General features: G+C 37.0%; 1 protein-coding gene across 16 annotated transcripts in view; it reads right to left on the reverse strand.

Annotated features, from left to right (window-relative positions):
* The window catches only part of ROBO2 (roundabout guidance receptor 2), a 1,295,155-nt gene that overhangs the window by 142,131 nt on the left and 1,136,368 nt on the right, over nucleotides 1-16,656 (reverse strand). For 11 of the 16 annotated variants that reach the window (XM_060172138.1, XM_060172133.1, XM_060172136.1 and 8 more), the window contains exons 6-7: nucleotides 11,013-11,140; nucleotides 5,102-5,113 (exon numbers count right to left, since the gene is read on the reverse strand). In XM_060172138.1, coding sequence (XP_060028121.1) covers nucleotides 5,102-5,113; nucleotides 11,013-11,140 — 140 coding nt within the window. The remainder of the gene's footprint in view (nucleotides 1-5,101; nucleotides 5,114-11,012; nucleotides 11,141-16,656) is intronic. The other 5 variants (XM_060172139.1, XM_060172137.1, XM_060172131.1 and 2 more) reach the window with 1 other exon arrangement.

Below are 16,656 nucleotides of genomic sequence, written 5' to 3' on the forward strand. Positions count from 1 at the left end.
AGCAATCTAAAAAAGAAAAATAAAAATTCCATGTAACTTATTGTTTGATAAATAACTCTTTAAGAACAATGTGGACTTTTGCCAGAAGCATGTATATATTTTTCTTATGACTTATAAGCTGATGTATAGCCAATTTTTTTTTCTATTAAAAACAAGCATACTTACAAGTCTCTAAATCAGGAGTTTTCATAAAGTTGTGTTGTCAGTTTGTTTTGAAATTTTTAACAAATTTCACTTGATATGCTAAGGGTTTTGTTTCCATACCAGAGGCAATCAGCATCTAGCATATGGTATACAAGATACAAAACGAAGGCGGATTCAGCTTCACAAGCAAGCAAGGCAGCTGGTAGATTTGACAGTTCTGCTCTAAATTACTCATCATGTTTTGAGTTGCTGCTAGGGAAAAAATGTGTTGCCCATCTCCAAAATAGATGTTCTTTTTTTATTTTAAGCTTGGGAAAGGCTTCCAATAGAAAATCAAACAGATGGGTATAGGAAGCAAGATATTTATTCCTATTTAGACCATTCTCTTCTGTCAGTCTCCTTATCAAACCGAGTTTCCCAAATAAACAAATGAATACTTCCACACTCATAGCTAACTATGTCCTAGCATGTACTTTCGCTTCTCATACTTACTGATAAATAAAACGCCTTTGGGAAGATTAAAAAGTTCAAATTGAGAGGCCAGGTGGTGGTGCACCTGGTTAAGTGCACACATTACAGTGCGCAAGTACGGGGGTACAAGCCCCTGGTCCCTATCTGCAAGGGGAAAGCTTCACAAGTGGTGAAGCAGGACTGTAGGTGTCTCTTTGTCTCTCTCTCTCTATCGTTCCATCCCCTCTCAATTTCTCTCTGTCTCTATCCAACAAGAAATATATATATACACACATATATTAGGGAATCGCGCAGTGTCCTAGCGGGTTAAGCGCAGGTGGCGCCAAGTGCAAGGACCCGCATAAGGATCCCGGTTCGAGCCCTGGCTCCCCGCCTGCAGGGGAGTCGCTTCCCAGGCAGTGAAGCAAGTCTGCAGGTGTCTTTCTCTCCCCCTCTCTGTCTTCCCCTCCTCTCTCCATGTCTCTCTGTCCTATCCAACAATGACAACATCAATAATTACAACAATAAAAATACAACAAGGGCAACAAAAGGCAATATAAATAAATATTTTTAAAAATTTTAAAGTTGAAATTACAGGAGAGGATGGTAAATCTGTGGGGGTTAGGCGTTGACACACTCGGTTAAGCGCACATAGCACCATAGACAAGCACTTGGGTTCAAGCCTAGAATCCCCTCCCCCCCTTGCAGCGAGGACACTTCCTAAGCTGTGAAGCAGAACTGCAGGTGCCTGTTTTTCTCTCTTCCTCATTATCCCCCCCTCTTCTCTCAACTTATCTCTGTCCTGTCAAATAAAAAAATAAAAGAAAGGAGGGGCCAGCCGGTGGCACCCTTGCTTAAGAGGACACATTATAGTGTGGCAAAGACACAGCCCCTGGTCCCCACCTGCAGGAGGAAAGCTTCACTAGTGGTGAAGTGGTGTTTTAGATGTCTCTCTCCGTCTCTTTCCATGTCTGTCTCCTCTCTCCCTCAATTTTTCTCTACCCAATAGTAAATAAACAAAAAAAGAATAAATAAAAGATATTTTAAAAATAAAATAGAAGAAAAAAGGGAAAAATAAAATAGAAGAAAAAAAGGGCCACCAGGAACCATGGATTGGTAGCAGTGGCCCTGAGACCTAGTGATAACCATGGTGGCAAAAATAAATAGACAAATAAATAAATAAATAAATAAAGTGTCATTTGTTGGGACTTCTGGGACTTCGGACAAGTAACTTGGCACTCTACCAGACTGAGATATCTCCCCAACTTAGGACTAGTGATTTAAGTTTATAGTATCACGGATGAGTAAGTGAACTACTGGACAGTTTTCTCCATAAGCAAGTCTGTGATTCAGTAACTTTCCCACACTGGGAAGCCTCTACATCAAGAGTTAGTCCTAAGCTCTCAACTATAAGTCAGAAGATGTTTACTCCAACCATAGAACTGCCAGTTCTTTAACTCAAACACAGCTCATCAGAATCACCAATTGGAAAAACCTCCTGGTTTGTAGGTTTATAGTTATTTATAAATGAATGGGAATTTCACTGAGGTTGCCAAGTTCCTCTCAACAATACTATAAACTTTTTCTTAATTTATAAACACTAATTATTCGAAAATAGGCACCTCTGACTTATTTCCTATAAAATTTTAGGCAAAAGGTGCCTATTGAAATTTTTCTCAGCTTCACATAAATGAAATATATCTCTTTACCTTAGCTTATGTCAGAATTTAAATATGGATTTTTCTCTTTGGGGGAGAGTTCCTAATTTTGAGGACACCCCCTATCCTATTATTAAGAGTCTGAAAGTTGAACAACATGTTTTATGACAGTACATCAATGTAGTTTTCTATTGTTCAATCATTTAATTCATCCATTTACTTGATTTGAACCTTCTGACCTTACACAGAAAGTTGAAATAGCTACAGCTCTTGGTTTTAAAAGGGATATAAAAAGAAGATGTAAAGAAAAGGCAGACTAATATTCTCCATCAGTCTCTACCCTGGTGATCCAATAAAAGCATATCTAACACTGAGTTTCAAAAATTAATAGTAGTTGTCAAGCTTAAAGTATAGTTCTTCATATTTCTGAGCATTGTCATAAGTCATCTGAGATATATTTGTGAAATGACAGACTTTCCCAGAATAAAGTACAGTGTGTCACGATGCTATTCTCTAGTTTCAGTCCAATGGGAATTTAAGAAATCACTTCAAACAATAAAATCTGAAATAACTTTTGAAATATCTTGTAAGTGACAGATCGATCTCAATCCTCTGTGCACATCACATTTTCAAATCAACGAATTTTTTTTCTTGTTGGTTTAAAATATATTGGAAACTATTAACATATTGTTCTACAGCAATCATTGGTCATGGCTTATCCACACAAAGTCTCTATATACAGAGATAATAACTGAAATATTACTTTTCTTATTAAGTAGAAAAAAATAACTATTTCTCCTTATCTAATTTTTTGATTATATTTATTTATTTATTGGATAGAGATAGCCAGAAATCGAGAGGCAAGGGGAGGGAGGGAGAGAGAGAGAGAGGGAGGGAAAGACAGAGACACCTGCAGGTCTACTTCACCACTCATGAAGCTTCCCGCCTGCAAGTGGGGACCACGGGCTTGAACCTGGGACTTTGCTATAATGTCTGCACATAACCAAGGGGCACCACCGCTGAGGCCATCTCATTATCTTCTTAAAACAAAGTGGTATACAATAAAGAGATATACAATAGATAATTACTACTAATATAAGTTCTCACACCCCAAACTGAGTTTATAAACTGTAACGTACTCCTCATTTTTTCACTATGAGTTGTTAAAAGTAGGATCAGTTCACTATATTTCAAGAAAAGAAATTATGTTCAGACAAATTCTAAGTTAATAGAGTACTTCAAAATTCAAACTAACGTGTCTCAGAAATTAGGAATATGTTAATCCATGCCAGTACAAATATTTTCTCATATGTCGCTTGTATTAAACTAAATTCTAAATCAGGTTTAATACTTCAATACTTTTTAAAAAATTATTTCCACAGTCACTTTTTTTTTCTTTGCCACCAGGGTTATTGCTGGGGCTTGGTGCCTGCATTACTAATCCACTGTTCCTAGAGGCCATTTTTCCCCTTTTGTTGCCCTTGTTGTTTTATCGTTTTTGTTATTGATATAGTTGTTGTTGGATGAAACAAAGAGAAATGGACAGAGGAAGGAAAGACAGAGAGGGGGAGAGAAAGATAGACACCTACAGACCTGTTTTACCACTTGTGAAGCGACCCCCCGGCTAGTGAGGAGTCTGGGGCTGGAACCTCAAGCCAGTCCTCGCGCTTTGCGCCATGTCTGCTTAATCCGCTGCGCTACCATGCGATCCCTATCAGTACTCTTTCTATTTCATAGACAAGGTAACCAAGGATTAAAGTTATTAACATGTTGACAAAGGAAAGCTGCTCAGAAATGGGAGAACAGAAAATTGGGAAACTGAAGCCACCATCCTATTAACCTAATTCTCAATGCACAGAACAATATATCCTATAACAGTGCCTCAAATGTGGGGAAAATCATTATGAATTTGATTGAATATCTAGGAGCTGTCAATAATGTCAAACCAGCATGCTAAGAAAGATTTTGAAGCCACATAAATTACTTATAAAGCTGTGTCAAGTTGAACATTATTAAAGTATCCCTTGCTGTATTAGAGAAATATACATCATTCATTCACCCACCCAATCACAAATATATCAACTCATTCATTTATTACAGTTACCAATATTAATTTTTTTTTTACTTAAACACATGTAATGATGGATTAAGCTACACTTTAAAAGAGATGCAGAAGGGTTATTAAGTCAATACATTAAAAGGTATTTGCAAATCATTTTCACTTTAACTTACTGCAAGTGTAAGCTTCTAATTTCAAACTTGCAAAGTCAAATGAAGGATGCAACATATTAAAGCCACAAATATTTCATGCCAGATAACTGAGCTTCCTACTCCTCCTAGTATACATATCTGCTTACAGTAACTTGATCCATTCTATAAAACTGTACTTAAATGAGCACATGCAGGTTCTATGCATTCCGCAGTTAAAAGTACCCTTAAAAATCTGATACTCTGAACATCTTAGAATAGTCTATAAATAATGAAACTTACCTTGCATCATAGTCTTCTATCTTAATGAGTATAAAATACAACCAATATTTGATTGTTTTATACAGGAAAAATGGAATTATCACATTTTTCTCTATATGAAAAGTTAGCAATCTATAACATCAATAATTTGCACACTTTTTGCAGGTGAATTGTGACTTGCTAAGTAGCAAAAATCACAACAAAAGTGGTTTACCAAAGGAATGAAAAATCACGAATAATTTATATACCAGACAGCTTCTTAAATGATATTTAACGTGGGTACAAATGACTACATATAGTCTATTCCTTAAAAGCTAGGATGCATGAGTTATGAAGCAGTGCGCAAAGCCATGCGAATGGATAGAAGGATGGTTACTTACCAACAGGACGAGCTGTAGACATTACAATGGTGTGGTGAGAACATAAAAAAGAAATTTAAAAAAAGAAAAAGAAAATTATCAGAATGCATGATGTGTAATGTTACATCTAAGTATGGACAGTAGAGTGATCTCTTATCTTACATTTTAAACATGAACAGGATGTTTGAGTTTGATAAAACTGAGAGTTGTAAATAAAAGTCTAAGAAAATGGTTATTTCACATCCTAGGACTGATGATATAATTGAGATATTTTTTTCTCTCTCTTTTTTAAAAATCTTACCACCATAAGTTACTTCAAAATTTCCTGAGTTAAACAGTTCTTCGGTTACACCAAAGTTGAGAACCTGATGAACGTAGCTATTCAAATCACAGACTAAATGCCATGTCAATGAAAGAAGGCCTCGCTGTCTGACTTCAATAGCGATTGGATTTTAAGCATGGTTAGTCGGAACCATTACAAGAACTATAGAAAATCTTCTGACATTGCTTTTTAGCTAGTAATAAGTTAAGATCACATCACTTTGGATAAGGCAGATGAAAATATAAATAAGTTAGTGTATCCATAGAGATTACAATTGAGTAGTTTCTTCAGTATTGGTTCCTGTTCACACTGAGAATGGCTTTCAAATCGCTACTTCAACAAATTATTACATGTTTATTACTTCGTAACTTTCAATCGCAGAAAAAAAAGTCCCTAGGAATAGTCTCTGTTAGTAATGCACAGAAACTTTGAGAAGCACACATGGAGTTAATAATACATCTTTAGGGATTTGGGCGGTAGCGCAGCAGGTTAAGCGCAGGTAGTGCAAAGCACAAGGACCGGCTGAAGGATCCTGGTTCGAGCCCCCAACTCCCCACCTGCAGGGAAGATGCTTCACAAGTGGTCTGCAGGTGTCTGTCTTTCTCTCCCCCTCTGTCTTCCTCTCCTCTCTCTGTTTCTCTCTGTCCTATTCAACAACAAAGACAACAAAACTACAACAATAAAAAAACAAGGGCAACAAAAGGGAATAAAAAAATAATAATAATACATCTTTAAAAGAATAATGCCAAATCAACTGACAGAGTATACCACTCTGTATAAAACCAGTGGAAAAATGTAAAGCATATGGCTCTGTTATCCAATTGTAGAAGTTATGCATTTTAGTAGGGATTGAACTTTTTATAAAATGCTGTGTAAATTTATATGTTAAGTGTTTCATCTACACTCCAGCAAAAAAAAAAAAAACTAATGAATTTATAATGTGACTCTAGAATTTATGAGTAATTTATCTTCATATCTCATTGGACAAATTTAAATCAATATAGCCACTGATGTCATTTATTTAGGTAGCTTTTAATTCAAAAATATATCATTATTTTAGTTCTGTGAAATCTTTAAACTATAGTGGAGTTGCCTCCGAATGGGATTTGATGTCTCAGAATATTTTCTAAAATTAAAACAAAAATAGTTGGCAATTCAAAAAATAGAATATTGAAAGCAGTCGTATGAAATCTCAGCTTAGTGAAATGTTAAAGTTCACAGATTGTGTACAGTGAGTTTACTATATTCGGAGAGGAAAGAGAAGAAATTTGTTTCAATTTACATCTTTTTTTTATCTCTATAGGGGATCAGAAATAAACAGCAATAGGCCACTCTCATAAAGTATTTTTTATTTAGATGATGAAATTTCTTTTGATTTTACCAATGTCCAATCTATTAAGGACATTTGTTTTTCAGGGTTGAAACTGCGTTTTTGGGAAAGTAGGAGTTAGGTCACAAAGAACACACTTTACCATGTGCAATGCCCCAGGCTTGAGTCCCTGGCTATGGCATGAGAGAACCACGCAGAAGGGGAAAGTCTTAGAGAGTAGGGCAGGGCTGTGGTGTCTCTCCACGCAGAAGGGGAAAGTCTTAGACAGTAGGGCAGGGCTGTGGTGTCTCTCCTCTTTCTGTTTCTCTATCCCTTTCTATCTACTAGCTATTAGATAGGGAATAATAATAATAATAGTGATAGTAATAATAACGGTCCACCAGATGCAGATAAATAAATCATGATTTTCCAGCTAAGCCCTGGCAGCAAAAAACAAACACAAACCAAGTATTTTTCAAGTGCAAACACAAGTTAAATTGCAAATATGGTGTTTACTGTAGAAACAAAAATCATTTTGAGACTATAATATTAAAGATAAAAGAAGAGTAAGAAACCATTTTTAAAAGACATTTGATATATTTTTTTTTCACTGAATATATAGAGTAATGCCAAAAAAAATACAGTGATTTCACTGACATAGAAGCAATTTTTTCAGTGTTAATTCTCACACGTGAAAAATGTTAAAAAATTGTTTTTCTGAATGAGTACTTTATGTTAACTCACTTTGTAGCCATTGGGGGAAAAGAAAAATCTGGCATACTGTAAGTTCACTCAAGAGTATCAGTGTGAAGAGGTTTGCTACCACATGTTGTCATTTTGCTCTTCTCCTCTCCTTAGTATTTGGTAGGACAGAGAGAAACTGAGTCAGGTGAGAGAGATAGTGGAGGAGAGGGAGAGAGGCATATGTGACACACTGCTCACTTCACTGCTTGTGAAGCTTCCCCGCAGGTGGGAACCTGCAGGTACTCAACTTGGTGCACTACTACCTGGCCCCTTTGCTTTTATTTGTATTAAATTTTTTTAATCTCTTATCTTTATTTATTTATTTATTGCATACAGACAGAAAGAGGGATAGGGGAGATGGAGGGGGAGAGAGAGAGAGAGAGAGAGAGAGAGAGAGAGAGAGAGAGAGAGACCTGCAATGCTGCTTCACCGCTTGCAAAGCTTTCCCCCCTCAGGTAGGGAGTGGGGATTTGAACCCCAGTCCCTGCACATTGTAACATGTGTGCTCAACCAGGTGCACCACCTCCTGCCTCCCCTCTTATTTTTATTTTTAATATTTATGTTTGTCAAGTTAGAAAAGAGAGCTGTTGCTATTGATATAAATTATACAGCCCAGGGAAATAACTGGATAGATGTATATTTAAGATTCTGAAAACACTTTTTTTCCATTTCACAGCTGACTAATATAAACATCCTAACCAACTAGTAGCAGAAACATCTCAATAGAACTTGATGTTTTTGTTAAATTGCAATGTTTCATCCTAAAGTAATACAAGCAAATCAGCAATCAGAAAATTAAACTAAACTGAGTCCCTGAATTAAAATGGATGAAAATGAAAATGGCCTTCTGGGTGAGGGGCATTGTAAAAACAAAACATTGCAGGGGACAGCTGAATACTTCATATAGTCATAGAAAAATTAGTACAAGAAAATATGTAGTAAGTGTTTTTATTAACGTCTTATTGTAAGAAATACAACTTCCTCTCTGAAGGAAAAAAGAAATAAGTATTTTTTAATCCATATTATATTATCTGAATATATATAGATAAATTTTTTCCTTTATCCTGTATTTGAGGTCTTAGCCTTAAGAGTGTGATAAATACAGAGTGATGAATTAACGTCTCTAATCCATTTTTTAGGACACAGATTAGTAGAGAGACCTTTTAAGGTTTGTGAATTTATTGTAATCTCTATTGAAACAACAAACAACTCTTTCATTAGTTTTGTAAGTTAGTTTCAAATATCCATCCACATGGAGAAGCATGCTTCCTTAAAGGATATGTTAAACCAGTAACTTTCAAGATATGTGAAAACAGTTAGATGGTAAAGACCATAAAGCAAACAGGTCACTTTCTCCAAGTCTCTTGCTCCTCTAAGCATTCAAATTTGAAATGGAATTCTGCCTCTTGTGCAAATAAACAGCTCCTTACACTGCCTCACCATTTGTTTAATAAGCAAATATTTTTGGAATGAAGCACTGCTTGGTTGGTTGGTGAATTATTTTCTCCAGCCATTCAAGGAAAAACAAATAGACAAACAAAAACAACAACATAAATAAGCTTTGGAGAAATTTTATCAAGTGAATTGTCTTCACAAAGAACTGACTTTATATATTAATTATTCAGATGTTTATATAAAAAAAGAGTGCTTGTAAATGTATTCGTCTAATTAGATTATTTGATGTTCTTAAGAACTGGCTTGTCAACTTTTTGGTCCCCATTTTTTTCATATCTAATTTTATGCTAAACTAGGATGAGAAAAAAGTAGGTAGAACAGAAATATAGTGTTTGAGCCATAGAAACTGGCAATATTTCTCCAGGTATCCAGTTACTTAATAGTTACCTGGAATGAGAAGAAACCTTTGTTTGTTTACTTGATGTACAAACCATAGATAGAGACAAAAAGTGTTTTTCAAGCAGAGAAGCCCTGACACATTTCACTTTAATCCCAATTCCTCCAAACCCTTCTCCTTATTGTATGAAACCTTGTAGGGGCAGAGTTGCACAAGAGGATTCAACACGGAGAGGTGTAACTGAGACACTGAAGAAAATGTCAGCCGACAGCCTTATCATGGGTGATGAGAAGAAGTGGCATCATTGGCAGAGTGGTGGCAGAGAGGCTGAGAGGTAAACTATCTCAAGTTCCCTGAGTGATGCCATGGATAATGTCTATTTGGCAAGAGGAAGTGTTACTGTCCACACCAAACTACTTGCTACCTTGTGATTTATATGTCTGGCTCAACATGCACCACAAGGATGACAGTTATGTTGTTTTAGCCTTATGTAGGGTTAAGTTCTGCTTTCTTGTCTGGTTGTTTGTTTGTGTCCCCTTACAAGCAATTCCAGTGAGTCTACAAACACTACTCCATGACGTCAAACGTTCATGAACGTTCAGAGAATGAAAGAGATTGCAGAAGCAACATTGAGTCTTCCTATTACTTAAGGACCATGGAATTCACAAATCACTTTTTAAACCCGACTGTCTTAATGTGGGACAGCCCTATCCATTTTTCAACTTTGGAAGTACAGTTTATTTTGACATGTTTTCCAGATTGCCTTTTGAATGCTGAAGAAAGTTTAAAATGATAGTTATATATTGATAAATTAGTAGACAGGATACTTGTGAAACTAGTAACTTTAAAAAGCAATAAATAGTGCAAGGCAGTGAATATACAGAATTAATGTAAATCACTTCTCCTTTTTAATATTTGTGTTTAAATCAAGTATGCTATTATTTACCAGGTAAAAATTATCTGCTTAAAATGCTTTGTCCTGAATTGTAGTCCATACTCCCAGAGAAGTAAATGTTAGGGGAAGATCACCAGAGGGCTCTGAACTCCAGTTTCATCAGGATGTGGAGAGAGAAGAGATGGGGTGGGGGGTAGAGGGGGGAGATGAGAGAAAAGCAAAGCAAAGGACACTCAGAAGTAATAGGTGTGACACAGAAAGGAAGAGAGGGCAGGACAGTAGGGAAAATGGGCAAATTTATATACATATAGATAGTTACAGAAAAAAAGAGTCAACCCATAACTGTGATCTTGGGAGAACTAATACAGTTTCTAAGGGAGGGACTGGAGACTCAGAACTCAGGTGGTAGGAAAGATGGGGAGTTATACCCCTGTTATCCTATAATTTTGTAGATCAATATTAAATCACTGATAAGAAACGAAAAACATGCTTTGTCCCTTGTAGCCCAAATATGAAAGCAGTTTTACATCATGTCCCCCCCCCCCCTTTTCTTTTACTTGATGGGACAGAGAGAAACTGAGATGAAAGAGAAGAGATAGAGAGGGAGAAAGTAAAAAAGTACACTTGCAACACTGACCCATCATTGCTGAAGCTTGTCCCCTTGAGGTAGGGTCTAGGGTCTTAAACTCAAATCCTTGCACATTACAACGTGTACTCGACCAAATGCACCACTGCTTGGCCCAGAGCTTTATTTCAATTAATAATAGATTTGATATCAAATGTAGGCAGTTTAACATAATTTTTAAATGATTGCTTTAATTATGAATTCAATTATAGATTTAACAAAACCTTAGTCTCTTACGTTCTTACCTCGGACTGTGAGGGTAGCAGAGGCTTCCACTTTTCCAACCCGATTCTCTGCAATGCATGTATAGGTGCCTTCGTCTGTACTCAAGGCCTTTTTGATTCTCAGTGTGTAATCATCTTTGATATCATACCTGTGCAGAAGATGAATTATCTTTATTAAGTATTATTGGTTAGTATACTTAGGACTATATATAATATACATAGTAGAATATTATACTTAGATAATAACAGTACTCATCTTGATACATACCTTTCTCATGGAATAATATGAAATTCATGGAAGATACTATTTGCAAAAGACAAAACTAGCACACGAGAAACACAATTGTACTAGCTATTGTTATTACACTGTAGAAATTCAGGAAATCAACAATTTAATGATATATATCATTTATTAGACACTCTATTATGTGGTTATAGATTTTATCTCCATAAGATAACTAAGATTAGTATAAGACTGGTCGAGGGGGATAAATTAAATTGAGCTTAGCTATGAAGAAAATAGATCATCTTTTAAATATAGAATACCATATATCATCTTTTAAATGTAGAATACCAAAACAAATAGTAATTCTAAATTTCTCCTAATTATAGGGCAGGGTTTCAGATCTAGCTTGCTAAATTAACAGTAGGGAAAATGGTTTTAATCCATTAGAATAGTTACAGGATTCCAATTAGATGCAGAGATTACCAGTTCCTATGTAGTGAGATTGTTTCCAATCAAGTTTAAGTGATGAAGTCTGCCATTACATAGAGATTTCTACAATTAAAAACATGTTTCCAGCTTAACTTTTTTTTTTTTTTAACCTCCAGGGTTATCGCTGGGGCTTGGTGCCTGCACTATGAATCCTCTGCTCCTGGAGGCCATTGTCCCCAGTTTGGTTGCCCCTTGTTGTTGTGGTTATTGTAGTTCTTATTGTTATTGTTGTCATAGATGTTGTTGTTGTTGTTGTTGCATAGGACAGAGAGAAATGGAGAGGTGGGGAAGACAGAGAGGGGGAGAGAAAGATGGACACCCACAGACCTGCGAATCAATTCCCCTGCAGGTGGGGAGCTGGGGGCTCAAACCGGGACTTATGCCAGTCAAAAAGGGACTTATGCCAGTCCCTTTCCAGAAATAAGTATATCAGTATATCAGTATTTTTCTCAGTATAACTGTAAAGTCAACTCTAATTTTGGGAGTTTCCTAAATATGATTAGGTTTGTTCAATATATATATATATATATATATATATGTTAAAATATACATCATTAATTTTGCCCTTGTTTGCAATTATTCTTCTTTAAATAGTTGAAAATAAGTGTTAAATTACTAGAACATTCTGTAGAAAAAGAAGTTTCTTTTTTAAACCTGATGCAATATTTCATACTATCAGCATAAAGGATGCTGCATCTGACTTCAATTAAAAACGAGAAAGTAAAAACAGATGAGAAAACATTACTGGTGAGGAAATACTAATAGAAATTGGGTGATCCCATTGTGAAATCTGTCCGTCTCAGACTAGTCTAAGTGCAGTCATTGTTGCCAGGTTTGATTAATGACAGTTGTACAATCATGTGCTGACAGTCTCTACCATAAAGATACCTTTTTCTCCTGATATGAAACACTGCTGAAAAAAATGCAACCCAATCAGATTTGGCCCCCGGACAACTTGTGCTATCATCCCTGTCCTGGGAATTGAGACTGACTGGTAACCAGCTGTGACAAACTGGGGAAAGAAGCTCTGGGTTTTCTGTTGTTTCTTTTCCCAAGGAAAAAAAAGAAAGAAAGAAACTAAATTGTGTCAAAACCATTACCATCTGTTCAGCTAAATAATAAACAAAAAACAATAAATTCATTTTAATACTTACAGCAACAGTGTATATACAAAGCTCTGTTTGCATGTGATCCTATATTTGAATAAAATTAAGTGTTCCCAAAAGCAAACATTCCTTCCTTTTTTTAGAAATGGTATATTATGCCCTAAAATCACTTCTAAATCTGAGTGAAAGAATCAACTGTAGGAAAGCTTCCTATAAATCTAAATTCACTTTGAAAATAATAAACACAATTTATGAACTCAAAGTTTTTTTAAATATTTATTTATTCCCTTTTGTTGCCCTTGTTGTTTTATTGTAGTAGTTATTATTGTTGTTGTTGATGTCCTTGTTGGATAGGACAGAGAGAAATGGACAGAGGAGGGGAAGAAAGAGAAGGGGAGAGAAAGACAGACACCTGCAGACCTGCTTCACCGCCTGTGAAGCGACTCCCCTGCAGGTGGGGAGCCGGGGGCTCGAACCGGGATCCTTAAACCGGTCCTTGAGCTTCGCATCCCTTGCGCTTAACCCGGGGCGCTACCGCCTGACTTCCTTCAAGTATACTTTTAATGGAGCTTAAAAATTTTACTTTTGTTGCTCAGGAGATGACTTATCTTGTAAAGCACACACTTATTTTACTGCGACCCCTTGACTCAGTTTTAAGTCCCTGGCCATTTTGTGAGACGACCTGCATGATGGAAATTTCATGAGTGGTGAAACAATGCTGTGCTTTCTCTGAATCTCTCTCCCTTTCTTTCCATCTTATCTCTCACATTCTATCTATAAAGTAAAAGATAATTTTTAAACAGAAACCCACTAGAAGAGATTGAGTCATACCGACGCAGAGCTCCAGCAATAACCCTGGTGGCAAAAAAAAAAAAAAAAAAAGCCAGGGGAGTCCGGCGGTGGCCCAGCGGGTTAAGCACACGTGGTGCGAAGCGCAAGGACCAGCATAAGGATCCCAGTTCGAGCCCCCGGCTCCCTACCTGCACGACAGTAGCTTTACAAGCGGTGAGCAGGTCTGTAGGTGTCTATCTTCTTTGTCTTCCCCTCCTCTCTGCATTTCTCTCTGTCCTATCTAACAACGACATCAATAACCACAACAATGTTAAACAACAAGGGCAACAAAAGGGAAAATAGATAAATAAATAAGTAAGTAAATAAGTAAATAAATAAGTAAAAGCCTGAGCAGCAGCCAACCTGTCTCAGGCACTTCTTGAGTAATATGATGGTTATCACTGAATAGGGTTGTGGAGGCTGGCGCAGAGCTTTGGCAGAGGCCACAGTGTGGAAATACACCCTTGTAATATAATCATATAATCTTGGAAACCATAATTCAATCACTCATATTTCTTTAATGACTTCAATAGGATAATAATAGCAGACTTAATGAATTGTGCAACTTCAGGTCATAGGATGTGCAGATCTGAAAGACCAGGCCTCAAACAACTGTCTGAAGTCCTGGGTACTGATCACCAGGGTTTCACTCTATAAGCTTAAGAAATTAAACCAAACTGAAGTTTAGTTGTTCCAGAAAAGCCAAAGAACCCTGTTCACCGACTTTAAAAGTGCATCCAGGGGGTTTGGACTGCAGCGCAGCGGGTTAAGCGCACATGGCCTGAAACTGGAGGACTGGCTTGAAGATCCCAGTCCGAGCTCCCCGGCTCCCCACCTGCAGGGAGGTCGCTTCACAAGCAGTGAAGCAGGTCTGCAGGTGTCTATCTTTCTCTCCCCCTTCTCTGTCTTCCCCTCCTTTCTCCATTTCTTTCTGTCCTGTCTGACAACAGACATCAATAGCAATAACAATAATAATAATAACCACAACAATGATAAAAACAACAAGGGCAACAAAAAAGAAAATAAATAAAATAAATATATATATAAAAACCTTAAAAAAGTGCATTCAAAGTTTAGTCACAGGAGGACATAGCTGACTTCTGAGTGTCTCTATTCTTTCCCGCCTTCTACCCTAAGATAGACACTGGGGGGGATTTAGGTATTAATTTTCTTGGTAAATTCCTGGGCAATTGTAAAGTTCACAGCCTCTGCATTTTGCCTGGAAGCATTCCTAATTATGGATTAGCACAATAGTGTACTACCTTCCTTTTATACTAAATAAGTAAATAAATAAATAATAATTATTCATTGGCTGGTTTCTACTCACCTTTACATTTCACCTTATCCCACTGTCTACCTAACATCTACATGATGCCCTGATTGCTATCTTCCATAATTCAACTATAGTCCATAATTCTCAGGTACTCGTTGACCACCATATTTCTGTATATGTTACGTCTTCACGCCCGATCATTCTTCACAACTCTCCTACTCTCTTTCCTTAGCCTGACTCCTTCAACTCAACATAACACACGGTGAACTGCTTACTGTCTATACACATTCTGAAATAAGTCCCATAAAAGCATGTCCATGTCTCATTTGTTCACAGATATGAGTTGTAATTAGTAGACAACCAAGACAAATCTGATCATTAAGGCACACATTAGAAGCTATATTCATATATGAACAGGAAGGTTCTGTACTCCAGTCACCATCAAAGTGGCAGTTCTGCACGTTGGAAATGACAGCACAGGACACAAGTGCTAAGAATCACTTCATTTTCAGTTTCCTGAACTTTAACCCTGTTTACTCAAATTGTCCATTTCACTTCAAAGAATTTTCCCCCATGTTCGGTTTCTTCCAGTCATTATCTGTTACATAATCTGTTGCCCGCCACCACCACCACTACCTAAGCAATACTTCAAAGGAGATGCTAAGCTAACGGGAATCCTTGCTCTAAGGTTTAGCCTGGAAGTCACATGCACACCTTGCGCAAGCAGTAAAAGGCGACCTAGAGAATTTTAAGATAAAAATATATGGAGGCCAGGCAGCGGGAGAGTGCACACATTACTGTGCCCTGGCTTCAAACTTCTGGTTCCCAGCTGCACGGGGGGAATCACTGCAAGAGGTGAAGCAGGACTGAAATTGTTTCTTAGTCTCTTTCCCACTCGGTCTTCCTCTTCCATCTCAACTTCTAATATCTAATGAATCATATAAATCAGTCTATATCTAATGAATAAATAAATCAGTAATTTTTAAAAGTATGATAAAATGTACATGACAAGGGGCTAGGTGGTGGCACACATCCCCTTGAAAGCAGACATGTCCATGAACAAGGATCTGGGCTCAAGCACCTGGCTCCCTACCTGAAGGGGGGATGTCTGCAGGTGTCTTCATCCCTGACTCCCTTTTCCTTCTCAAATTTTCTCTGACCTATCAAATAAAAGAAAATGCAAATGGCTGCAAAGGGTGATGGTTCATGTAGTACCAGTACCTAGCACTAGTGATAACCCTGGTAGCAAAAAAAAAAAAAATGTATATGAGGGGTCAGGCGGTAGAGAAGTGGGTCAAGCGCAGGTGGTGCAAATCACAAGGACCTGCATAAGGATCCCAGTTCGAGGCCCCGGATCCCCACCTGCAGGGGAGTCACTTCACAAGTGGTGAAGCAGGTCTGCAGGTGTCTGTCTTTCCTCCTCTCTGTCTTCCCCTCCTCTCTCCATGTCCTTCTGTCCTGTCCAACAATGATGACAACAATAACAACAACAATAAAAAACAACAAGGGCAACAAAGAGGATAAATAAATAAATGCATAAATATTAAAAAGTATATGATGATATCTGTATATTTTATTATTGATAGCCTTTCATTAATATCAAACACTAGCCACAAAGAGTGTAACACCATAAATTTATAATTTGAATAATAATATCATCATTGACATAATATGACTTGCCTGAGAAATAGAATATCTTTTTTGGAGTATTATCTGCAGGAAGTACACTGATACATCACA

This window comes from Erinaceus europaeus, chromosome 14 (assembly GCF_950295315.1).
Source record: "Erinaceus europaeus chromosome 14, mEriEur2.1, whole genome shotgun sequence".
Lineage (NCBI taxonomy): Eukaryota > Metazoa > Chordata > Mammalia > Eulipotyphla > Erinaceidae > Erinaceus > Erinaceus europaeus.